This window comes from Microtus pennsylvanicus, chromosome 14, assembly GCF_037038515.1.
Source record: "Microtus pennsylvanicus isolate mMicPen1 chromosome 14, mMicPen1.hap1, whole genome shotgun sequence".
NCBI classification, from domain to species: Eukaryota; Metazoa; Chordata; class Mammalia; order Rodentia; family Cricetidae; genus Microtus; species Microtus pennsylvanicus.
In genome coordinates, this window is record NC_134592.1 from 58,025,165 (window position 1) to 58,050,670 (window position 25,506).

Below are 25,506 nucleotides of genomic sequence, written 5' to 3' on the forward strand. Positions count from 1 at the left end.
TGTGTTTTGTTCTTTTTTTAACAATTAAATCAAACTTTTATTAGCAAACTCTACTCGTTATCCTGATTGCAATTAATGCCACCTCCCTAACAGGTCAGCTCATTTAGGTGCAATCTGGAATCATTTGGATTTAACATGATGGTTATTACTTATTACCCTGAAACCAAGCAGCACAATGAGATATTGATTACTTTTAACCTTTACATCCAAGGATTCAAGAAAGGTCGGAGGAGGGGTACACTCCACTCTCAGCTGGCAAGCAGCCTTTAGGAGAATTCAAATGATTCCCGTTGGCCAAGACAACCCAAGATGAGTCCGTTCTCTGAGCCGGCAAGAAATGACAATGCTTTAAAAAACAACCCTCAGCCCATGTTTAGAGTTAGCATTACATTTATATGTCATGTTTATGCAGTGGATGGCCTCAGATGTGCTGTTAACCCCTTCAAGTTTGGCTCCAGGAAGCATCTCTATTGCAAAGAGATTTTCGTGCGGGTGATTAAAGTATGTGATTTCCTATGGCAGCTCTCATTTGAATAAACTTGTCTCCCCAAACAAAGATATCTTGGTCGGCTCCCAAAGGAGGAAGACAATGGTTGGCCAGTGATGTCGGACCCTCAGGCTCCTTTTGGCTTCCTTTTTCCACGACCGCATTTAGAAATCGTTTTTCACTTCTGTGCCCCTGAGAGGCAACGAGTTCTAGGCAGGGTCCAGCAGAACCACAGACAAGAGACACATCAACGCTATGTGTGAGATTAATTTGCTGAGCACTCGGCGTTATTATTGCCAAGTCGTCAAATGGTTCCAAGTTGTTGCGAAGGTTGTTATTAATAGGATGTTTCCTGAGGAAAGTTCTGTCTGCTTTTGGAACTGCATTTCTGTTGCCAAGGAAACTCCTTTAAGGACCGTTTTCTAGGAGCACACTGCTGCTTTGTTTGCCAGCGTCCTATTCATATCATCTAAGTAGTGTTTTACACGCTCCAGTCTCCAGCCCCAAATGTTGACGGGTTAGCCCAGTTAGCTTGCTTTTCCCAACATAGCTACTCCCGCTATGATTTCTTCTTCCCCTCTCCACTCCTCTCTCGTTCTCACATTCAAACGCTCCCTCTCCCCACCTTCTTCCCCTTCTCCCTCCCGTGTGCCCAGCTTTCACTAATCGAGACTGCAATCAAACAAAACCAAAGAGTTGCATTAAAGCAGATAGTTTTCACAAGTTTTGGGTAAATTAACTTTGATTTGAATAATTCCATAGGTTCTCGCATCAGAGCGTCAGGCCTTCAAGTGTTAATTATCTTTTCACTCTGAAATTAATGTAGTCATTTCCTACTGGCTCCTCTACCCCGTTTATTGAAGTTCGGAGGAAAACATGTCAGAGTCCCCAGCCAGGCCTGTTGTTGTGATTAAGCGTGGTCACATGGCCCATCTCTGCCAAAAGGAGGGCCCTGAGAAAAGGTGACAGAGACAGTGATTTCCTGTCAGCAAAGAGTACGACAGGGCTGTCTAGAAGTGATGCAAATGAGGGAAAATTTCCCCCACAGCTTGTTTGATCCACTCTAGGCCAGAGCCGGCCAGGCCAGAGGGAGAAGAGCCACACAATGCCGCCAGGCCAGCCCCAGAGCCAGCGCACCTTCCGGGCAGCAGCTCGCCACTGGAGACGGGGCCTGCTGGCCGGGCTTCCCCTCCTCGCCCTCTGCACAGAGCCAACTGCTTCTTGGCATCCGATTTTCCTTACATCCTTCTTCTCCCCACTCTCCCCCCTTTTGGAAAAGTGAATCAAATAGGAATCACAGGCTCCAGCAGGAACCTTGCGTGTTTCAGAGGTTGCTGTCTCCTTTTTCTATCCCTGAACACTCCAGGAAGAGTTTTGGCCTCTCGAAAATTAAAAAGAGAAAAATATAAATTTGAGTGTCCATATCAAACAGTGATGCATCAACACTCAAATTAATGTGACAGTTAATCTCGGGACTTTTTGAACTTTAATAAAAATGGACCAACACATTCATTCCTAGATCAGTTCTGGTCACTTTCAAAATGACTGGATGATGTTATTTGAAAAATTATAATGATTTTAAGCATATTTTTTCTTATTTTAATGGAGTTTTAATGTAACATACAATTAGGCTATCCAATTAATCAACTAGGAATGAGGTAAGAAATTATCATGAAGCCTGTGTGCCTGCTCTCTCTGGTCTCTTCTGCTCTGACTGCTTTCCGTGATTAGTGATTTGTTTGATTCGACACAATCAAGATTGAAATGTGAAATTTGATACTGAAATCCCAATATGAAGCCTAACTAGCAGAATTTAATTTTTGATTCACATCCCTATACTACAAACCGATATATATATATATATAAACACAGTGGCTATTTTTCAACCCTAAGCCTGGTCGCCGTAGCCTGAGCCACTAAGCAGATGCGCACTATAGTTTTAGGAACTCAAGTTTAGCCATGAGAGTATCAAGCAACATCTGAAATTATTTAGAACAACTCAGTCCAGAGCAAACTGAAAGGAATCTATCCCAGAGGGCTGATATTCGTGAGCTTATGAAATATAGGCATTGTGTGATTAATGTGTTTCTATGATCAGTTCACAGCAATGACAGCATCATTTTGGCATCAATCGCCGTAAAACAACAAGCCAAGTATGTCCGTGTATCTTCTCTTACTCGATATCTCTTGTTCCTCTGAATATCTAATCAGACTTTGCACACATTGCTTTTAGAGTCGAAGCCTTTCAAACACACACTCCTCCAAACTGCACTCCTTCTTCCAATAATTACTTCCAAGTCGGTTCTTCTATCGTTATGTCTCAAATGCTGTTTGGGTTCTTGTTTCGCGTTTTCTTCCCTGTTCCCTTGTCTATTAGCCTAACGCGGCCCTGTTGCCTTTCTTTTACATCAACAGGATTCTCTTGGTGAGGTCTGTGCTCCCTTATGGAATTTGCAACCAAGACACTGAACTGTGAGTTAGTTCAGGGGTCACAGAAACTGTGTGTGCAATGTTACCTGGAATACAGACTTGATAAATATTCTTAAGAGATGATATCGACGTGTCCAGTGAGCTTAGCATCTTTAAAGGGCCAGCTATGAGTTTTCTCCTGGGAAACGTGTATCGTGTTTAGTGAGCTCTTGCCCTTTGCTTTGCCACCGAGCAGCTTCTCTGTGCTAGCCATGGAGGATGCTGCAGGCTCTGCGGTTGGGCCAGGTATAGCCAGTCTTCTCACAGAAGCAGCCTCTGCTCTTGCACGCTTCCACCAGTTCTGATTTCTATTTTCACTTTAAAATGTTCTTTCGAAACAAGTCTTGCTACGGTGCCTCATCCAAGTGACAAGGTTGAAGTTATTCTCTGCTCCCTCCCCACAGCACCCTGGGTCGCAGAGACCGTGGGAATTATGTTACCGCATCTGATACCCTGGTACATTTTTAAAAATGTTTTAAAAATATTTTCATGAAGATTCTTAAAAATCCAAAATTCATAAGACATAAAAAATGGTCAATATGCTTAGTAACTATTAAGCAAGGTAAATAGATCTTTTTCTTTTACAAACAGGACATTCAGAAAATAGGATAATGGAGAAAGATACAGGAAACTCGTATTGTTTCCAGAAAATGTGCTGTACTATATAATAAATATATAAACATAAACAAAATAACAATTTTTAAAATTAAATATAAGTTAGACGGTAGCGGCACATTCCTTTAACTCCAGCACTTGGGAGGCAGAGGCAGGGGGATCTCTGTGAGTTTGAGACCAGCCTGGTCTACAAGAGCTAGTTCCAGGACAGCTAGGGTTGTTACACAGAGAAACCCTGTCTCCAAAATAAAATATAAATAAAATAATATAAAATAAAATATAAAAAATTCTGCTGTAAATTTCCTGGCAATGAAGTCTTACTGGGTATTTATTTCAGATTATACCTGGAAGGGTTCCTTTTAGCCCCTTGGAAGTCATATGGAACAGCTAAGGGCCTCAGTTGAGGTACACATCTGTTTGTGCCAACTTAAAGTAACTCTCGCTCCATTATAATAATCACCAGACTCCAGCGAGGGAGTTGAGATTAAGCTTTCCTTTGGCAACATACATCAACACAGGCTTACGACAAGCTCTGCTGTCTGCCCTGTGTAGGTAGCATAGAACTGATGGAGGTCTGGTGGTCCCAAGAGGGAGACCCTTAAAGCCTTCTGAAGTCAGCGGTGGGTGACTTCTAGGAGAAGAACAAAACAGCAGCCAAGCTCAGCAAGCCCATGGATGGCATGTTTCCGGGTCACTCAGTCTATAGAATGTGTAGGATGAGAGGAGGCGATTGAGCTTCCTCGAACCCAAGAATAATGCCACCTTTGATCTGCAGAAATGAAAAAAAACTGGAGCTTTTCCTTTGCAAGTGGAGTTTTAAATATTTCTCCATTAATAGTTAATGTGCAAGCAGGCCATCAGAGTGACAGCTCCTCGCGATTATGAATTCTGGCTTCGTAACGCTAGTCCAAATAGGAGCTGAACTTTCAAAATCACGGTGGTTACTTTTGACAAATTAAATTGTCCTACTTAGGGAGGTAGAAAGAACGGAGAGCAGGATTGTGAGAGAGTGGGGGCAATTTCTCCTTGACTGGGAAAGAAAAAAAAAACAAGAAGGGATGATGTTTGTATTTTCTAGGCTGAAGGGACTGCCAGTGTTTATTAGAAAATGGACAGAGAAGACTCTTATTCGGAGGTAGGGCAAGAGAGAGAAGGGGGTAGGGAAGATGCAGCAGCCAGCTCATCTGACCATATCAAAACTGCAAAATATAATTGAGAGAATAGTTCACTTTTAGTAAGAGTTGAGTTTTCTCAAAACGATGTAGTTTCAAATTAATTAGAAAGAAAAGGATCTTAAATGTCTAGCAATCTGAAAACAAGAAGTGGATTAAGTGTGCTGTATACTTCATTGCTGTAGTGAGGCTTTAAACTATGCCCTCTTGTAGCAGTGTGTTCTTTGCCTTTCCAATGTCATTCTTGCCCTGCCCATGTTCCTTTGTATTTGGCTGGCTTTGGATAAACAACATATAAACAAGAAGTATCCTACTCAGATAGGGTAGGTGGTTTTCCAGCAGGGACTAAAAAATAAAAGCAGACAGAGACAGCTAGGAAATGCTAAGTGAATGCCACTTTCTGAGACTAGAAAACCTAGGTTTTACCTAACCTGACATTTCCAAAGGTGGACCTTGGGGGTCACTTAGGACTATACAAACTTCTAGGCACAACCGTCTATGCCAGGGAAAGATTTCAGTATTGGAACACCAAGCTACCCAGGGACTGAAGAACAAAGACTTGGGATGCTGTGATAGGAGGAACAACGGCTGCCCTTGCCCACGTTTGCTTTGGCTTTTACCTTCACTCGAGAGTGAGTTCCTTTGGAAATTTCACAGCTATCCCTTTCAATTGTGTCACCTATTAAGAGCTTCATTTCTACTTTTCATTATTCTTTGGGATTTGAACCCAGGGCCTCATGTATGCTATGCAAGCGTTCTCCCATAAAGCTATTCTAGCTGGGATTATAAGTATACATCAGGCATGCACTATCATGCTTGGTGTGCATATGTGTATGTGTGCGCATGTGTGCGTGCACGCATGTGCATGTGTGTGTGTGTGTGTATTTGTAATAAGTGAAAGGCATTTCTCCTGATGTTAACACTTGCAATAAATAAAAAGGACCAGGAAGATAGATCAGCAGGTAGAAATACTTGGTGCCAAGCCTGAGATCATGAGTTTGATCCTTGCCTACCACGTAGTAGAAGGTGAGAAGTGACTCCCATAAATTGTGCTCTGACCTTCACATGTGCAGAGTGGTACATGAAAATACACACACACACACACACACACACACACACACACACACACACACTGTAAAAGAATGTAAAAAGAAATGAAAACAGTTAAAGTAAGATAGGTCAGGAATTCTCTGAAGTGGGTTCAGGTCATCCTATATTGTCACAGTGGCTCAGGAGTTAAGAATAGTAAACATTCTCTGGTGGGAAGCAAGGTCCCACAAACATCCTTCATCCCCAAATATCAGTGATGTTTTTAGGAAGAATTTTGATAAAGCACTGATAAGCAGGGGTGGTGGAAGCCAATGTGAAAACTAAAGATGATCAACATGGTTTCGTGGCGTTTGAAAGCCTAAGAAGACCCGCTGAACAATTAAAGAGCTCCAATCCTTTCAGATGCTCTTTGATCGATAGGTTACCAGTTCCCCTCTAATAAGTGGTCAGTTTAGTGGATTCCTGAGAAAGCAGATTTGAATAGAGGAATAGAGTATTGAAAATGCTGCCCTGACCTAGGAAGCCCTAGGGAGTCTTGGACAAGACCTCAAACTAATTCTCAGTCATTTTTTCTATTACAGGCTTCCTAATGTTATATCCTCAGGATTGCTTTGAAGTTTCCAGTTCTCTGCAACTGTTTGGGGCTCATACCAAGACCCTTGTAGACCTGTAGCATTTTCCCTTGGTTTCTTGGTGATGTTTTCTTTACAAACCAAATGGACAGAGAATACTGGTTTATGCTGAAGTCCTAAAAGCAGAAACATGATGATGGAATGAGTCACAGATGAAAACCACACGATACAGATAATGTTTGGAAAAGTACTCTGACCCAGAAGCCCCGAGTGGGCGGAATAATCACTCTCAGTGTGCCAGAGTGGGAATTCTCAGGCAAAGGACTTCCAAGGAAACCGCCAGAAAAAGACAACTGCTTTCTTCATTCGATGACTTCCTATTAATTGTGATGTAAATTATATGACTGTGATTTTTTTTTCCAAAGAATAGCAATGTTTCAGAAAATAGTGGCTTACATGCAAACTACAAAATGCATCAGGAAGACAAGAAATGTTACTTGGCAGTGTGACTGCAGTAAGTTCTGCAGTACTGGTTTAGAAATGGATATTTTTCTAGCACTAAATTAATATAGGTTTATAAATATTTTTCATATGTAATTTCTGATCTTGACATGAGGTGTGAAATAGCCTAACCACAGTTAATATCAGTTTGAAGCTGTTACTCAAGCAATGTTATTGCAGAAAATCTTTTGGGTAGTGTGGACAGCTATTTTTACAGAAAACAGAAAAGTCACCAAACAACATCAGTACTGAACAGAATTTTTCAGAGAGTACAATGTCCCTATTTACTCAGCCCCTAGGGAGCCTATATCTTTTCTTAAGTAAGATGATTCCCAAGGGACAATAATTAATGTCAATCAGACACTGTAAAAGTATGTGTCTCTCTCCTTATAGGAGGCAAAAGTTAAAATACTTTACTAAAGAATGTTTACCTAAAATGGTAAAATTGAAGGCGATAACTTTTCTTTGACCTTGGATGTACTTCTCTTCGGTAAGAATTTTTAGAAAGCTGGAGGGTAGCTGTTTCTTGTCATTACACTGTTGCTGATTCTGTGCTTAGTTATTAATTTTATTTTTTATGATTCACAATCTGCTCTTTGAAATATGCCATATGCTCAAAGCAATTCAAGGATGACAACTGTCAGAATTACTCCAATAAAAATTGCTTAAATGAGAAAGATTTACTGCGGCTGATATTTGAGGAGAACATCCCTCTTTCTTCCCCCACAGCTTTTCAGGGACGGTGCATCTTACAGTCATTTTTTTCCCCCAGTAAAAATCACATGATTGTTTTGTAAGGACTTCTTAAGACTATTGAAATAGAATTGGTCAAACACTTTAGGTTAAGGGGGGAACTAGGAGACATGGAAGTAATATAGACAGTTATCAGATGGATTGCCTGAAATCGATATGAATTCCAAGCAAGAATTCTTAAACCACCTGAAAATTCACAGACTTAATTACAAAGTCTGCTGCATGCGTCACTTGCATACCTTAGACGGCTTGAGCCCTATACGTTGGTAACAACAAGGCAAAAATCAAGGCAAATTTCTGTCTTCTGGGAAGCTCTAAAAGAGTGGATCAAATCTACCCAAGTGCTCCAATCCAAACACACACTGTTCAATGTTACCAGCCAGTCCAGCCCGGTCTTTTCTTATTAATGTGGTTTCATTTATTGCTATTCATCTTGACGATAAAGCTCTGCCCTCCTTCGGAATTACACCAAAAGGAATGCGATAAAGGGGACATTCCCGCAGTTATGATGTCGGTCGGTGCAGCCTGTCAGCACACTGGGGATGGAAATGAGTTTGGGGACAGGGGAGGGGATTCTAATAGATACCACGATACATACAACGAACACAAAGCTATCCTGAGAGAGAGAGAGAGGGAGAGAAGAGAGAGAGAGAGAGAGAGAGAGAGAGAGAGAGAGAGAGAGCGCTCCCCCACGGCAAGGCGAACACAGGGGAGGGTGGTTCTAACCTTGTACAGGTGCTGCTGCTGTTCCTCTGACATCATCAGGTCGTGGCTGTCCATGACGAGGGACTCCATGTCAATCAGCCAATCCCAGAGCTCCTGATATTCTGAATCAAAGTCCAGAAGCCTGGAGATGAGGCACAAAAATGTATTATGTATAAATACAGTATAGTTGTTAAAAAATCTCATATTAGAATAATGTATTCTTGAAAACCCATGATGGGCCTAGGTGAATACCTGTACAACGAGAAGGGAAAATCCTCTGTATGGTTACACAGAGGGCAAAGTAGGAACTGAAGGCTGTAACATAGCCACTTCGTAGATTTTGAAAGCAAGACATGTAGTTCCTGTACTTGCTCCTGAGTCACACCACGGTGACCACCATCTGCGAACCCTGTTTGAACAGAGACCATGATTGTGCCCCTGAGAAGAAGCTCCGTCATTTCTCAACCTGAGAAACCGAGGGTCTGGGACTTGCAGAAGTTTCCGTAGTCCCAGATGTGGGGTAAAGACAGCACTTCAAAATCCTAATTGCTTTCTCGTTTGAATTTCCTAGATGTTGCTCCTCAGTAAGTTTATTCTTAAAAATATTACCGAGATTATTTTTTCAAGAATGATAACGCATGCTGACAAACCAAAAACATTATTTTCACTGGAAAATGACTCAATCTTTCATGTGTCTCTCTGCTTTCTATCTGTCTATCTCTATGTCATGTATCCAACATTTCTTGTCATGGATGAGTAGCTAGCACTTCAGGGTAACACTCAGAGATGGGCCTGAGTGACTGGGGTAAGCCAGTGAGGACCAGTGGCAGAACAAGCCTTAGACAGGTGTTCCCCACAGACATGCAGGAAACAAAGGTAAGGACAGGAAGTCAAAACAATGAATCTTTGAATAGCCAGCAATCATTAAAATTCAAAGGAGGATCACTATGGTTTTCAACAAAATAAATCATTAGAATAAGGAGCTTAGCAGGATTAATGTGATTCTCTATTGAAAGCCTGGTGAATAAGGAAAGCCCCAATTCCTTTACAACACTGTGATCAGAAAATGAAAGTACAGGGTAAAAACTCGGAGTTTGTCCTCCCACCTCCAAACCACCTTTCAGAGAAATACAGTTTTGTCAAACTCAGCGGGGGCAAATTTCCTGCTAGTGCTCATAAAGCATTGACCGGAGCTATGAATGTAGATTTGCCAATGGAGGGTTTGAGTACTACTCTGTTCTTGTCTCTTGCTGTCAGATCGCTTTAAAAAAAAATACACTTAATAGATAAATCAAACAAGTTCACAGTGGATCAGGGAGTGGGAAGACTAAATCTGGAGCTGCCTACATTGCTTTAATTGTTTTTGCATCCTTACAAACACTCTTTTTTTAAGATTTTTATTTATTTATTTAGTATACAGTATTCTGTCTGCTTGTATGCCTGCGGGCCAGAAGAGGAAAGCAGACCTCATTACAGATGGTTGTGAGCCACCATGTTGTTGCTGGGAATTGAACTCAGGACCTTTGGAAGAGCAGGCAATGCTCTTAACCACTGAGACATCTCTCCAGCCCCCTACAAACACTCTTGATTGTGGAACTGGTTAGTGAGTGTTCACGAGTCGCCAGTGGTCTGTCTAGCTGCTGCACATACAAATGGTGGCCTACAACCATGCTTCTCAAACTCAGTGAAGATAGGGGCACAGCTGATGATTCTAGAAAAATGAAGGTACTAACTCCTACTTGGGGAGGAGGGTGTAATTCTGCATTTCAATGCTTTTGGTTCAGGGACCACACTCTGAGGAGCCAGGGGTTTCCAGGTACCTTGTGAAATCTGAATTAGTATTCCTACTCCACACAAACCAACCACTATTGGAGGATAAATGAACCACCAAGATTTCAAAGTTAGTCTGTGAACAGTAAGAAAGTCTTTGTGTGATCACTTAAAAATAACATTGGAAAGTATGGCTGCCACTTCCTTTCCCGTTGCCTTCCAATATTTTACCAATAAAAATGGGGGGAAAGTGAAATGCCACCCACAATATTTGGAGAGTAGGATATGCAGAAATATTAAAACCAAAGGGAGAGATAAATGAATTATCTTCATTGACGTGAGCTTGGAGAACATGAACCATGTAAAGACAGGAGGAGTAGACTCTTTAACATCCTCCCCCGTCTCTTTTGGCCCAAGTCTTAGAGAGGAAGCATGTGAGAAAGGCTGGTGGGGAGGAAAAAAAAAAACCCAACCCATAATCCTCAGCTCCATCTCCTGCTAGGGACTATAGAGATTGTCTTCTGTGGTATATCTCCAATAAGCAGGATTGAGGGAGGATGGGAGGATAAGAGAATGGTGGGGGTGTGGGAATAAGGGGAGGGGAGACATAGGGGGAGCTAGTTTTGATTAACCTCCCATTGACATAGTCTTCTCCAAGAAAATGCCAAGATTTCTAAAAGTTCAATGGCTAAGTTAAATGGAAGTGTTACCATAGCAACAAAGGCACAGTGAACCTAAGGGCAAGCAGGTGGGGGGTCCCACATGGGCATGCGATGCCAGGCGTCTTTGAAATTTGGTAGTACCCATTAAAGGCTGGGATGAGGCTTAGTCAGCAAGAATTGCATAATGGAGTACTACACAGCAAAAAAAATGACATCTTGAAATTTGCAGGCAAATGGATGGCTCTAGAAAACATCACATTGAGTGAGGTAACTCAGACCCAGAAAGATTAATATTATATGTATTCACTCATAAATGTATTTTAGACATAAAGCAAAGAAAACCTACAATGTACAATCCCAGAGAACCTAGACAAAATGAGAACCCTGAGAGAGATATACATGGGAAGTAGAAAAAGACAAGATTTCTTGAGTAAATTGGGAGCATGGGGACCATGGGAGAAGGTTGAAGGAGAGGGGAGAGACAGGAGGGAGCAGAGAAAAATGTATAGCTCAATAAAATCAATAAAAGAAAGAATTCCACCAGGGCCTGACCAAGCTAAGAGATAACAAGAAGTAAAACAACCACAGCTGTCTTCAAGGTACAATTTGCTTGCGACAACCTAGCTAGCCTGTACCAAAATCCTAAGTTTAGCCATTGAGGTCAAGAATCCCAAGGTCATGAAAACTTGTTTGCTCAATGGTCATCTCAGAGAAAAGGATGGAGAACAAGAGATATGAGAACCTGAGCATCAACTAAGATATCACTCCCTTAGGAGAATGAATGAGTTGATGAGACTGACATATAATTAACACTCCAATGCTGATCTTAAAATGCACCCTTCCTTTATTCTCTTAGATGCTCTGGTTTGGTTTTGGTCCCTGTCATTGTGGTGGTTTGAAAGAAAATGGCCTTTCTATTAGTTCTTACGATGGGCCTTAGAACAAGCTGTCTGTTGCTGTTGAATGCTGAGTTCAGTTCTTAGCCCACACTGGAGACCTGGGCATGTGAGACAAGACGCACAAAGATGCTCTACACATCTCCAAGACTCTCTTCTCTTCGCAGCTGAGGATATTTAGGTTTGATATTGCATTTTTAAGATCTACTTCACAAGTTCTCTGTGAATGCTTTGCTAACATATTTTGGTCCTTTGATGTAGAATCTGCACCAGTGTCCCCCAAAAATTATCACAAAATCCTTATGCAAAAAGCAAGAAAGATTTTGAAAAAAGGCAATAACTTCATAGCAAATAAGAAATTGGTTCCTGAATTTCTTGGTTGACTCTTGTGAAACATTCTGAAATGTTTACTATTTTATGTGCACACCATTACAGGCAACTTTGTAGGCTTAGAATTTGTTAAGACTTCTTTATCTTTATATTATTTCAAAAGTAATAAGATAAAATTTTTCAAATGATTTGATTGAGAGGCAGTATCTTCTACATCAAGTGTCTGTCAACTACTGTGTAGTAAACAGAAAGGTCTCATTTCTTGACTCCATCACCTTGGTGCCCCAGAACTGACTAGCAGCTCTTTTTCCCCTTGAAGCATATGTCAGTTGGATCAACTGAATTCACACCCAGGTGATTTTGTTGACTTTCCAAGGGAAAAATATCCAGGTCTCTCCTTCAACAGAGAAGAGGTAACTGATAGTGTAGTTAAGTGGCAGGAAATTCATAAGGGATTACATTCCCATGCATATATGAACACTATCAAGTTGATTTGGTTCTTTTCCTTTTCTCCTGCAGACAGAACGGTGACATACATTAGTGAGGCGGACATAGTTTCAGAAATGTCTCTTCTCTTGCATCCCGATGGGAATTCTGCTTGACTAGCTAAGTGTTTAATACACAAATGCATTCAGCCTTTGGTATTTAAAGTTGGCATCATTAACTCAACATTTCAACTTAAACTTTGCTTAAACGATGAAGTTTCACCCAAGTGAAATCAATGGGAGGTGTGTGTGAATATATGAGGTTTTATCTTGACCTACCGAGGAATTCTGATTAAAACAGACAACCAAATTAAGGAATCATCAAATTAGAGTGATTATTGGTTGAAGAGAAGGAAATGCTAACGTGTTCACTGCTTTTCTATCTTAAGCTGAGTATTATTTGCACATACGTATATATTTCACCCATACACATATATGTACCCTTTCAATGATTCATTCACACTAATGAGCATCTAAAAATATTCACCTGCCTATACTAAAAGTTTTATTAAATGACCCAAGTTTCCTAGCTTCTTTAGGATATTGATTCTTTCCCCAAATATTCACTAAGTATTCACTGTTCACACTATTTGAGCAGGGAAGTTTGCTTCTGGTTTAAAAAAAAAAATTAAAAAAAAAAGACACAAAAGGAAGTGATAAGAAAATCTTACAAAATATATAATTTAAGTGATTTGCTGAAAGAAAATATTAATGATACTTGGGAATCTCCCACTAATATCTACCCCATGTAGAATGCCAGCATGGAAGAGGGATACAACGGTGGCATCTAGCCCAATCATAATATCATTCAAGAATAAAATTCAGCTTTCCAGGAGTGGAACCTGTTGGGAACAGTTGCATATAGAATCCCTTTTCACTCTAAACATAGTACAGTGTGGACACTAATTTACTGTTTTGAATGGAAATTCATGAGCAGCTGCCTTAGAAGATGAGCTCGCTGTGCCATTAGTAAATAAAAAGAGTATGGAATATGGAGTTCTTTCCAAAAGTAATTCTCTATCTATCTATCTATCTATCTATCTATCTATCTATCTATCTATGTTTATCTATATGTGTATATATGCATATATACCTACGTATATGTGCTTTACATATAATAAAAATATACACACATATACAGACGTTAAATTATCTAAGAAAAGTAAAATTAGGAGTAGAAACTTGTTAATGATTGGTCTTTGCTTCTCCTAGACCATCTGCCCACTAACACCAATTACTGAAACTACAGAAATAAATCCATATATTTATATATGCCCACATTGATTTCTGAGTGGTTGTTTTTTTTTTTTTTGTCCTTTACTCTTGACCGACTTATTAGATCAGTCGTTGAACTAAAAGCTTCCTGACGTATTTTAGCACAAAATTCAGGAGAGCAAAAGAAGAAACTATATCTCTGAAGACAAAGCCAGGGGCACCAGTAGTTGTTTAGAAACAAGCCTTCCATTATTGTATTCACTGATGAGACTCAGGATCCAGGACAGCTACTCACATGCTGCTGTGGCTTTAGGAGCTCACCCCTTAGTAAAAACCACCCCCCCTTCAGGCAGCATTAGTTTTCAAGGGTTTAGTAGGAAGTATCTACCTTCAAGTTACGACACGAGTAAACCTGAAAATAATTTTCTGCTGCCCAATCTTGCTAACAGAAGTCTGGTAGCAAAAGTTTGCTTAAGAGGCCTTTGTCTCCATGGAGGCTCTCACTGTTCTGAGTGCTGTCTTCAAGTTTTAGGTACTTATCAACTACTCCTACTGAGTTATCCTTAGGTGTTATTTGTACAGGCCTGAAAATGTGAGCCTATTTCCACATTGACCAAAGGTCAGAGAGTTGGAACTTACCTCTAGTTCTTCAAGGTTATTATATTTCTACCTCAAACAAAGGTCCCACTTTCTCTCTCAGGGTTATTGTCAACAGGTGTGGCTAATAGCTCTGGCTCCAGGAATAGAGAAATAGATTGGTCCTACCTCAAACAAGAGTCTAAGGAGCCAACTAAGTTCCAGTTCTCTTTATGGAGATAACATTGGATTCCACCCAGGGAGTGGTTTGCCTACAGAATGTTGTGATCTAGGGTGTGAGCGTGACTTGTTTTGTTCTAGCAACAGAAAGTTTAACTATGGTCATAGCCTGTGACCTTCAATTGGTGTGTTCATTTCCTTGTATCCTGTTAATATAGTCTTTTATCTTACTCCTACCTTTTGGGTCAGGGGTATTTAAAGCAATTGGAAACTAAATGCAGGCAAATTCCAGTACTCACTGGCACTCCCTCCCGATACTATCCTATATGTTTCTCCATTTTATTATTTTCTTTCACTTCTTCATATTCTTTACTAATATTTTCTAAATCCTTATGCCTCTACCCTGGCAAGAGGTATTTTTTGTTGAGGATGGTCCCCGACAATTATTGTGCAGCTCACATCCCCAAACTGAGAGTTATGATAACATAATGTTGTAATCTGCTGGCCTGGTCTGTCACCCTGTTCCCTTAAGAGACAAGCCCTGCCCACTCCCAACCTCCCCCTTCCACCAAGTCAAGCCATTTCAAGCCTCCTCTCCAGTTCGTTCTCTCTCTCTCTCTCTCTCTCTCTCTCTCTCTCTCTCTCTCTCTCTCTCTCTCTCTCTCTCTCTCTCTCCCCTTCTTCTGGAAAGGCAGCTTCTGTTTTTCACCTCTCTTCCTTCCCCTTCTCTCTTCTCCCCTTCCCTCCCCCTCCATAACCCACTAAATAAACTCTATACCCCAGCTCCCAGCTCTCTCTGCATGGTGTATCTATCTGTCTCTCTCCCACCAGGCCTCAGGCCACCTGCCAGGTGACCTGCCAAGGCCTCAGGTGACTTGTCATTTCCCCTCGTAGGACCAATCCTCCACCACCTCTTTATAAATGATAACACAGAGATACCTTTCTCTCACTTGAGAAGCAATAGAAGGGGCTGGGTGTGTTTTTAATGATAAGACACTTCTGTAGAATACACAAGGGCTTGGATTTGATCAGTGCACTGTAAGCAAACAGCAGAACCACCTATAGAAAAGTAAGTTAGGTACTATCTCATTGTTGTAACTTAGGGAAAAAAAAGAATTCCTTTCCCCCATTGGTTTACTCTGTCCCAACATGAGAAAGCATGAGGGATTGACTCCGTGGCAGTGGGACATGGAGGTGAATTTCTCACATGGACACTGGTCCGGGAACCAGAGAATCAGTATAGAATCACAGGTGAATATGAGGTACATCTTCAATGATCCACCTTGGCTTACCAGGTCTCTAGGTCCCAAAGTTTCTGCAACTTCCCAAAACAATGCCATCATTCAAAAAATATATCAAATACATTTCACATTCAAATAACAAGGGGAAATTTCTGCCTAGTCTTAGTGACTAAGAGATTGCTTCAAACTGATAGATAATGTTTTTAAGACTATGGATTGATAATGAAGTGAATTTTTTTCTTTTCTTTGGAGGATTGAACTCCTGGTAACAAATCATAGCCACTCTTGAGGATATGTAGTGTGAAAAGTCCTTCTATACATACGTTGCTTTTATTGGTTAATGAATAATGAAGCTGGCTTGGTATGTGATGGGGCAGAGTAGAGGTAGGCGGAGAAAACTAACTGAATGCTGGGAGAAAGAAGGCAGAGTCGCCAGAAACCATGCAGCTGCCGGAGGGGAAAGATGCAAGCTGCCAGCTGGAACCTTGTCGGGTTGGCCATGAGACTCATGGTAAAATATAAAATGATGAAATGGGTTAATTCTAGATGTAAAAGCTAGCTAGCAATATGCTTAAGTGATTTGCCAAGCAGTGATTTAAATAAGATAGTTTCTGTGTGACTTTTTTGGGAGTCTGGGCAGCTGGAAAATGAACAAGCAGCCTCCTACTAAAGATATGCATTAAATATTCAATTCAAAATGTTCATATTATTATTTTATTTTTCCTAAGTTATTTTAATGAAGCTTTTTTGTCTTATTCACAATAGTTTTTGCAAAATGACTCAAGTCATTGGGGAAGAAGATGGGAGAATGATCAAAGAGAATAACTTTGAAATAGTTCTGCTCTACACACTACAATGTGTTTGGTGAACTTTGTCCTGGGGCCTTCTCAAGATCTGTTAGCCTTTTAATCATCTACAGCACCCATCAGTACCCCTGAGCTGTAGAGAGAAGCAATATACATAAATCTTTATTAGTTAACTATACTGCTATCTTTGAAGTCATACCTCCCTGCAAAGTAGACTTCCAATCTCTGATTTGCTGCTTGTTGGCTCTGGTATGGATGGAGTTAGAACATTACAGAAAACTGCCTAAGACTCTATTTAATGAATCTGCATATCCCTAGAATAAAGTCTCATGGTACCACATGAGTACATTTTTCTTAGCTAGTGTTCTCTGTATGTTTTAGCCCCCAAAGTATCAGGAATCTCCTGGGCTCCAGTGATCTTACTGCTTTATTCTCCTGGGTAGCTGGGAATATAGGCGCACATCACTGAGCCTGGCTATTTTTTGCTTTCTTGACTAAATGTTGCATTTTTATACTTTTGCTCACCATAGAAGGAGTCAAAGGGATCTGAATCAAACTCTGATCAGTTACTATATTGGGACAAAGGGAAAATCAGAAGGAGTAGGAATTCAGGAAGGATTTATGGTTTATTGAGGGTGTCTACTGATTTAGCTTATCTGTAAGGAAAATTTCAATACTGGTGCATGTAAGAGAGAGTGTGTCATTTCTAGGACTGGTGGGAAACCCATATTTGATGTAAGCAGGTTTCAAATATACTCACTGAGCAGAAATTCAAAGTACTCTGTATGTGTCTATGGGGGGCGGTGAGCACATCTGCATTCTATTGGATGGAAACTTGTGGCCTATGGCTCAGTAGAAGCCCAGGAAATCACCTGCGGCAGTGAAATTCAGGGTGATTATGTCTCTTCTCAGGTGTTTAAAGTCACTCAGCGTATCTTATTGCTTAATTAATTTAGAGAAACAAACCTGGTCTTTAATCAAGCAATATTTTAAATAGTGATTCGTTTCTTTTCACGTGTCAATAGCAGTTCTCTTTGGGGATGTTGTTGACGCATTTCTGTGTGTTTTCACACTAATCAGGACGCAAGTCTCTTCCTTGTCTCTCCTGTCACACTCCTAACCTTTTGTCATTGTGAAGGAATAATTTATATATGGTTGGGAAGACATTTCATGCTAAAATCTTGTATGATGAGGAAATGACATTTCTATTTTCTTCAATATAAAATATAACCCTCAGCTACATCGCACCAGTTTCCAACAAGCTTTGTTCAATTTCCTCCAGAGGCAGGGGAAGCCTTGAACACGGATAATGAGGTATCTTCTAAAAGCTCCCTTGGGAAGACCTCCTGCTCCAGGCAAGCAGAGTTGGGAATATCTCTGTGCATGCCTTTAACATTAAATGAGCTACACAATCTTCACTGCACACCCTCGGCACACTTCCTGTCTAATAGCTACTGGCCTCCCCCTTCCCCTCCTCACCATTTACTACATTGTGCCCATCTTTTCAGGTAAGTCATGAGTTCTTTTCTCTTCTGTGTCTCTCCTACCCTGTCAAGTCAGACTGCATTAGATAGCCTCCATAGTTCCATCCTGGAATTCTGTCCTGCGATTTATAATGCTGTATCTATGTCAGGGGCTCTCATTCCCTCTTTGTCTCCATGTCTCTCCCTCCAGACTACAGAGATGAAACCTTATTTCAGTTTTGCATTCCTAGTATCTCACACTACTCCCCAAAATATAATATTTACATAATAAATAATTCATTTAATGATTTCACTTTTACTTTGTGTATTTTCTTACAAATTGTCACATTTTCTAGATGCAGAAATTGGCATGAGTAGGCTAGGATAATAACTCCCATTTTATATTCCCCTGTGGAATCTTGGAGAGATTAAATGTCTTAAACTTGTGTAGCCACAGAGGAGCAAGGTGCCCCTGAAATTTGAGTCTTAGTTTGTAACCTGGTACATGTTCTCATTGACAAATTTAGAGTAGAGAGAACATATGACTGTCTCTAAAGATAAACATTATTTGTGCAGTTAGATGTATTCTAAGTCTATCTAATATAGATAACCTATACATTTTAAAAATATTCTTTATTCTCTAAAAATTATCCAGGCATTTTATATCTTTATTATATCTGCCCTCTGCCCATTCCCTCCAATTCAACCTCACCACCCCAACATATCTCCCTCCTAACTTCATGTCTTCTTTTTTATTTTCAAAATGATATTTGTTTGCTTGTTTGTTTATTTATTTATTTTACATCCTGACTATATTTTCCTCTCCCTCTTCTCCTCCCATCCCCTCCTCTATGCGGAATAAGTTCCCAAGGGTCAGCCAAAATATGAGAGACAGCCCCTTCTCCCATTGTTAAGATTCCTACAAGTAGACCAAGCTACATAATTGTCACATAGCTTAGGTCAGTCCCAAGCAGGCTCCCTGGTTGTTCATTGTGAGTTCCTATGGGCCAGGTTAGTTGTTTCTGTGGGTTTTCTTGTGGTGTCCTTGACCCTGTTGGATCCTACAATCTTTCCTCCCTCTCTTCAGCAGAATTCCCCGAGCCTGGGCTAATGTTTGGCTGTGGATCTCTGCATCTGTTTCTACCAGTTGCTGGATGAAGGCTCTCTGATGACAATTATTTTTCTTATTTTTTTTAATAACTCATTGAGTCAAGTTAGTACTGCCCATATGTGTATGGGTGTGGGGTTATCCACAGAGACATGGACAGCTTATTAGGGCCAACACCAGGAAAGAAAAGAGATTCTCTCTCCTCCTGCAGTCATCAACAGGCTGTTGTAGGACACAGTAGCCCCTCTCCTAATAGCGGTCAGCCCTCTGCATGGGCAGGCACAGGCGTGGGCATGTTGGGATGTTAAATAGTCTGCTGTAGTGTGGGTCTTGTGTAGACATGAGCTTTAGCTTAATAATAGGCAATAATAGTGAACTATAGCCCTCCATTACCTCCAGCTAAAATGCTACCTGGAATTCTTGATTCTGTAGTCTTTATTTTAGAAGTTTTGTGTAATGTATCAAGGAAAGATTCTAACTGAAAAAAAAGTCATAATTATCCACAGTGCCTCAGATTTCTAAGTCTCAAAATTACAGGCAACGGGCTTGTGTTATTACCCTTGGCCTCTTAACTAAACTATGTAATTTTTTTGTGTGCTAATACAGTCTCCATTTTTTTATCAGAATACTGGTTTGATGGTGTGTGTGTGTGTGCGTGTGTGTGCATGTGTGTGTGCATCGTGTGTGTCTGTGTGGTGCATGGACATGAGTGTGCACACCTGTGTGCATCCACGCAGAAGCCGGAGTAGGATCTCAGGGGGTGCCATCCGTCATTCTCCACCATTGCCTCAGACAGGGAATCTCATTGAGCTGGAAGATCACTGTTCTGGCTAGGTGGGCTAGCCTGTGAGTTCTCAGAGACCCATCTCTACCTCTGACATCACACCCCCACCCCAGAGCTTATGTAGAGGGCTCAGTTTTTATGTGGGGGCTGTGGATTCAAACTCATGTCTTTGTGCTTGTCGGTTAGGCACTCTATGTCACTGAGACACCTCTGCAGTCTGTGGAATACTGTGGCTTGCCGTGCTGGCACTTCCCTTACTGTCTTAGCTGATTTCACAGATGTCTTTCTTGGGGGAACAGGCTTTTTGTCACTTCCAAGACTGTACCATCCTCTGTTGAGTTATATTTGCCTGTTGAAATTCTTTGTATCTCATTGACTTCATATCCCAATGCCTTGTGTGACCTCTGTTTAAGAGGTACTCAGTAAACATTGTCTTCAGCAGCACCAAAGTCCTTTGAACTGGAGCACTACAGTGCCTCCCCATCTCTCATTCCCTTCATCCCGCAGTCCTCTGAGAATGGTCCTCTATTCTTTATATCTTCTGTCTTCACACTTTTTATCATACTTTACATTAACTCCTAACCAGAAAATCTCCACTGTCCAAAGAAGCACTCCCCAAATTTCTAGAAATCACTCTTGGAAGCTTGTTAGCTACTAGAGAGTAGAATGTACTCTCTAGTCCCAAATTCTCTGAATTCCTAGGTATGTCTGAACTGAAACCCAGAAATGGTACTTTAGCAAATATATCGAAAGTGTTGATGTTGCTGGCTCAGAAAGCACACTCTAAAAACCACTGAAACAAGTTCTCAGCATGTGATGAGCTTTTGGGCCTAATTTTCCCCACCCCCACTACCCCTCATCTCCCTCCCCACTCCCCACTCCCCACCCTGCCTATAGAAGGAGAAGTTTAGGCTGGTAGGGTAAGCAGGTGGGCCTAGAAGGAAAGGAATACCTTCGGCTTTAATGTTCCACTGGCTATCATGGCTAAGACCATATACTCCATGATTAAATCCAGGGTCTGGAGTTGACTTCCTTCCCAATCATTTTCCCCCATTCCTTCAACATTCTACCCTGTGTCCCAGAGTGGAACGCAGTTGGCAGTCCACTCGGCCTTTGCTCCCTCTTTGCTGGCTCCACAACAGTTTTAGATACTTATCCATGTGAGCACCTAGCACATGCCAGGCAGCCTATCAGAGACAAGGGAAAACGCACAGAACGCAGGACGCTGCTGTGCCTCATGCATCATCTCATCAGTTTTGGGCACGCCGTTTTGTTATGAGATAAAGATGTGCTACATTCATTTGTGCTGTGGACCATTTGTTTAATGATGCAAAGATGTGTTGCATTCTTTTATGTTGCATTTGTTGTTAACTCTGTGAAGCTATGTTATTTTGCTTGTCCAAGACACCTGATGGGCTAATAAAGATCTGAACGACCAATAGCTAGGCAGGAGAAGGATAGGCAGGGCTGCCAGGAAGAGAGAAAAAGTAGGAGGTGAAGAGAAGAGGGAGGAGCCCGAGAAAAGTAGAAGAGAAGGACACCAAAGACCAGTCACCCAGTCACATAACCAGCCCCCAGGTAAAAAGAAAAGAAAGATATATAGAATAGAGAAAGTTAAAAGCCCAGAGGCAAAAAGTTGATGAGATAATTTAAGAAAAGCTGGATAGAAACAAACCAAGCTAAGGCTGGGCATTCTGAAGTAGGAATAAGTCTCCGTGTATTTTGGGGGGGAGCTGGATGATGGGCCCCAAAAGAGTTAAAAGAAACTATACCCCCTACACCCCTTCCCCTCTCCTACTGCACAGCTAAATACCCACTTAATGCCACACTAAAGAGCTGTGATCTGACTTTGTGGTGTTCAGTAAGCACATTTCAGAGTACAATGAAAAATTCTGTCACCTCCAGGATCCTCTCTGTTGTCTTCCCAGCCTGCTCTAGGTCTGGACACAGTCATAATCGAGTTTAGCTGTCCAGAAGGCTGTTTCTAACTCAGTACCTAGGAGACTACATATCATTTAGGCTACAGATCTGCCCGTTCCTAAAACTAAACTCTGAGTTTCCAAGTGTGAATACCAGTCCACTGTCTCTACACACAGCTCGACTACAGAAAGCCCTTAAAAACGCTGGTCTGCTTGATGACCGAATTTGGGTTTTCTGAGGGTTTTGCTCTGCCTTTTGCATCCGGGGTCTCGCTACTCTTGAAGTCTTGGGCTCCAGCGAGCTTTCAGGCTCAGGGTACACAAGCAGCTGAACTCACAGGCAAGCTCCATCATAGGGCATTTTGCAGTTTCTTGCCAAAAACATCTTTGTGGAATGAAATCTCCTTAGGGCTATTGGTTTCTTTCTTTTTTTTTCCATTGTCAGTTTTACACAGTACAGAATTTTCACAATGCAAGATTTATGATAAAATTCTGTCAAGGGTAGAGTTCAAATCTTCACAGAGGAGATAGTGTAACTGTTTAGATTATCTGCCTTTTTGTTTGGGTTCTGCTGTTTGTGGTGGGAGTTTTGAGATGGGATCTTGCTGTCCACAGACTGCCCTCAAACACTCTGCCTGTCTCGTTCTCCTGAGATGCTGAGACGGCAAGTGTGCACCACCCCAACAGCCATTATGTTCTTGACCTAGGGTTCTGAGCTACGGCTTGTAGCTCCATCTTAAAATCTTCTACGCTGTGTTAGTGAATCATTAAGCTGTTGGATGTTCTAATTCCTAATTTGTATGTTGAACCGAGGACATAAATAATCATCCAAACTAAGTTTTCTCAGCAAGGACAGAGCTATTTAATACAGTAGACTACATATTCGAATTTTCTTTGAAAAGTGAAATTAGATAACATCTTCATAGGAGCAAACACCTGAAAAGGGGGATGGCTACTGTTTACGAAGCATACAGAATGCACGCGGTCCTGATAAGTTACACTTAGAACATTGAGCCACGCACAAAGTAGGGCCTCATGAAGACTTACTTGATGAAAGAAACAAAACAATCAATACTGCTCTCACTTAGATAAAAAGTAATGGTGTTTATTTCCCCGGAGAATCACAGAGACTCACATATATCAACAGGGTTTATCTCTTGCTGCCTAACCCAAGTCTAAAAGTGAAAAGGGGTGACAGCTTATATTTTATTAAGTATGATAATCACCACTCCAGGCCACCCAGGAGTCAGGGTTCCACAATGGTATGCATAGGCCAAGTGTCTCCCACAGACAAACATGCTCTATCGCCAGAGCATGCTCCTTCATGTTCCAGAAAACCCTCCCACCACGCCCATCCAGGACTGCTAACCACAAAACTGATAGCTGGGTATGAACTTTGAAATACCACCCTGATAAACACCTTCTCACCAAGCCAGAGCAGCTACAAACTCATTTCAAAAGGAGTATTTTTTGTGACACAAAACTTGTAGAAATTTAAGAACATCATTCATTATAGCAGCTGTGTCTTCCCTGTAGAATTCTTAGACAACTACATTCGTACACACGGTCTGAGCATGCGTGTGAGAATGAGAGGCTATGAACTGGACTACTGACATCATTAGTCTATTGGATTTTTGCATTTGAAATACAAACCCTGGGAAGCCCACACTATTCTCACATTTACTTGTTGGAAACAATGCTCATTTTATATACATACATACACACACACACACACACACACACACACACACACACACACACACACACATATATGAATAGTTAGTGAGGTTTAGCCATCATTGGAGTAAGTAATTTTACAAGGCTGTGTTTTTCAAGCTTCAGAATTACAGATCTGACTGTGGGAGCAAAGTCTTGGGGGCAAGACACCTCTGATAAACTCACCCACAGACATTCCTCAGACAGAGCTTTCCTGTGTGTCAGCAAGGACTAGAGCGCAGCAAAGGTTTCTGTTCCTACTATTAAATGGCTGGCTTGCCTTCACTGCACTCTTAAATTTCTGCACAATGCACAGCCCTCAGCACCCTAAGGAGCCCAAACAAAGGCTATCAGGAAAGTTCACCCACTCCCACGTCACAGAACAATGCTCGTTGCTAACTAAGCAATTCCCAGGGCAGATTTATGATGTCCGGAGCCCAGTGCAAGCGCTCAGGTTGGGCCCTTGGAATCTGAGGTCAAGGCACGCGATGCTGCTGAATCGCAAGGCTTTCAGAAAACACGAGAATGTGACCTAAAGTCTGTGCCTGCATGCACGCCAGAGAGGGCTTAGGGATTTTGAGAAATTAAAGCTCATTAAGGCCCCAAACAGCTTATGGTTCATGCTCTAAGATTCAACCTTGTCCTTCTCACTTGCTGCTGACCCCCCTTCCCAGTGAATAGCAGGTCTCCCGTGTAGAACACAACCTGCTAGAATGGCAAATAGAAATTATTTCTTCTCGTTTTTTAACAAAATCATGACTCTGGTATTTTTCTTATATTCTTATACCCTGAGTTATTATAACAGGACAGAATCTCTAACCTATGAGCTATCTTAGCCCGCAACATTGTACAAGGGTTGTGAGTCAATTATAAATCTAAGTGCTTCGAAAGGTCAGTGCAAGTGGGCAGAGTGGTACACCTTTAATTCTAGCAGAGAAGCAGGTGGATCTCTGAGTTCGAGGTCAGCCTGGTCTACACAGTGAGTTCCAAGACAGCCAGAGGTATACAGTGAGACCCTGTCCCCAAAAAGACCCCCACCCCAATTAAAAAAGATGCACCCAAGAGCAAGAAAGGGCTTCTCTTCTGTTGTCTTTCAGGGAATATTCTGGATAGAGTTATTCCCACAAGTTTAGATAGTACTATAAACATGTAATATAACTCTGGAGACCAGGGTCTATCTCTTGCTGCCTAAAAAGGGTGACTGCTTATATTTTACTAAGTATAATTATTACTAAGCTATTAAAACTATGAAATAATTTAACTTCATCTCTTTTCCTCTTTAATGGTCATCTATTAAATATTGAAATTGCACTAGAACACAGAAATATATAAATACACTGGGAAATGCTTGTATTGCTTTATGGGCAGTAGGAAATACTGAAGGCTATGGGCAGCGAGTCCTAGCTAAGTGGAACCATCCATCTCAGGCTAAACCAAAGAGCTCCTGGGTTACGGCCGCCACCACCACGGTTCACGTACTATAAACAGCTCAGGTGTTAGCTTTTCCAGGCACTGTAGCACGTACTTGTTACCTCAGCACTCAAGGTGTAGAGGCAGGAGAATTGGGAGTTCAAGGTCAGCCTTGGCTAGACGTGAGCTCAAGGCCAGCCTGGATTACGTGAGACCCTGTCTCAAACACTAAAAACAGAGTCAAGAACTAGCCCATAATTCCAGCTGATTTTGTGTGAATCTAAGTAGCTAGCCAGACCATGGTCTCTAAATCACTACTAGGTCTCTATACTATGTTCTTCCAAGTTTCCAATAACGTTCTTTTGTTTAGAAGTATGATAAACAAACCTTAACATAGACACTGAGGTCAAAGCAAGGGGCAATATATAAGTTTGAACACAATCTATGCAGAAGAAAGACCAATATTATCGATAAAATATAGTCTCAAAAATACTCCTAAGAGACACAAGGCTGACCGTCTTTTACAAGATAGTAACAAAGTTCTGGCTTAGATGGCAGAGGCTGAGAAACCCACGGTTCTTCTCCAGCCCTCCATCAAACCTTTCCTTGTCTGCTAGCTAG

At 41.3% G+C, this 25,506-nt stretch overlaps 1 protein-coding gene across 7 annotated transcripts in view; it reads right to left on the reverse strand.

The window, feature by feature from the left end:
* The window catches only part of Akap6 (A-kinase anchoring protein 6), a 385,697-nt gene that overhangs the window by 102,158 nt on the left and 258,033 nt on the right, over positions 1 to 25,506 (reverse strand). For all 7 annotated transcript variants that reach the window (XR_012907746.1, XM_075948273.1, XM_075948278.1 and 4 more), the window contains one exon: positions 8,346 to 8,466. Coding sequence is in view for 6 of the 7 variants with exons in the window: in XM_075948273.1 (XP_075804388.1) it covers positions 8,346 to 8,466 (121 nt within the window). In the remaining variant the exon portion in view is untranslated. The remainder of the gene's footprint in view (positions 1 to 8,345; positions 8,467 to 25,506) is intronic.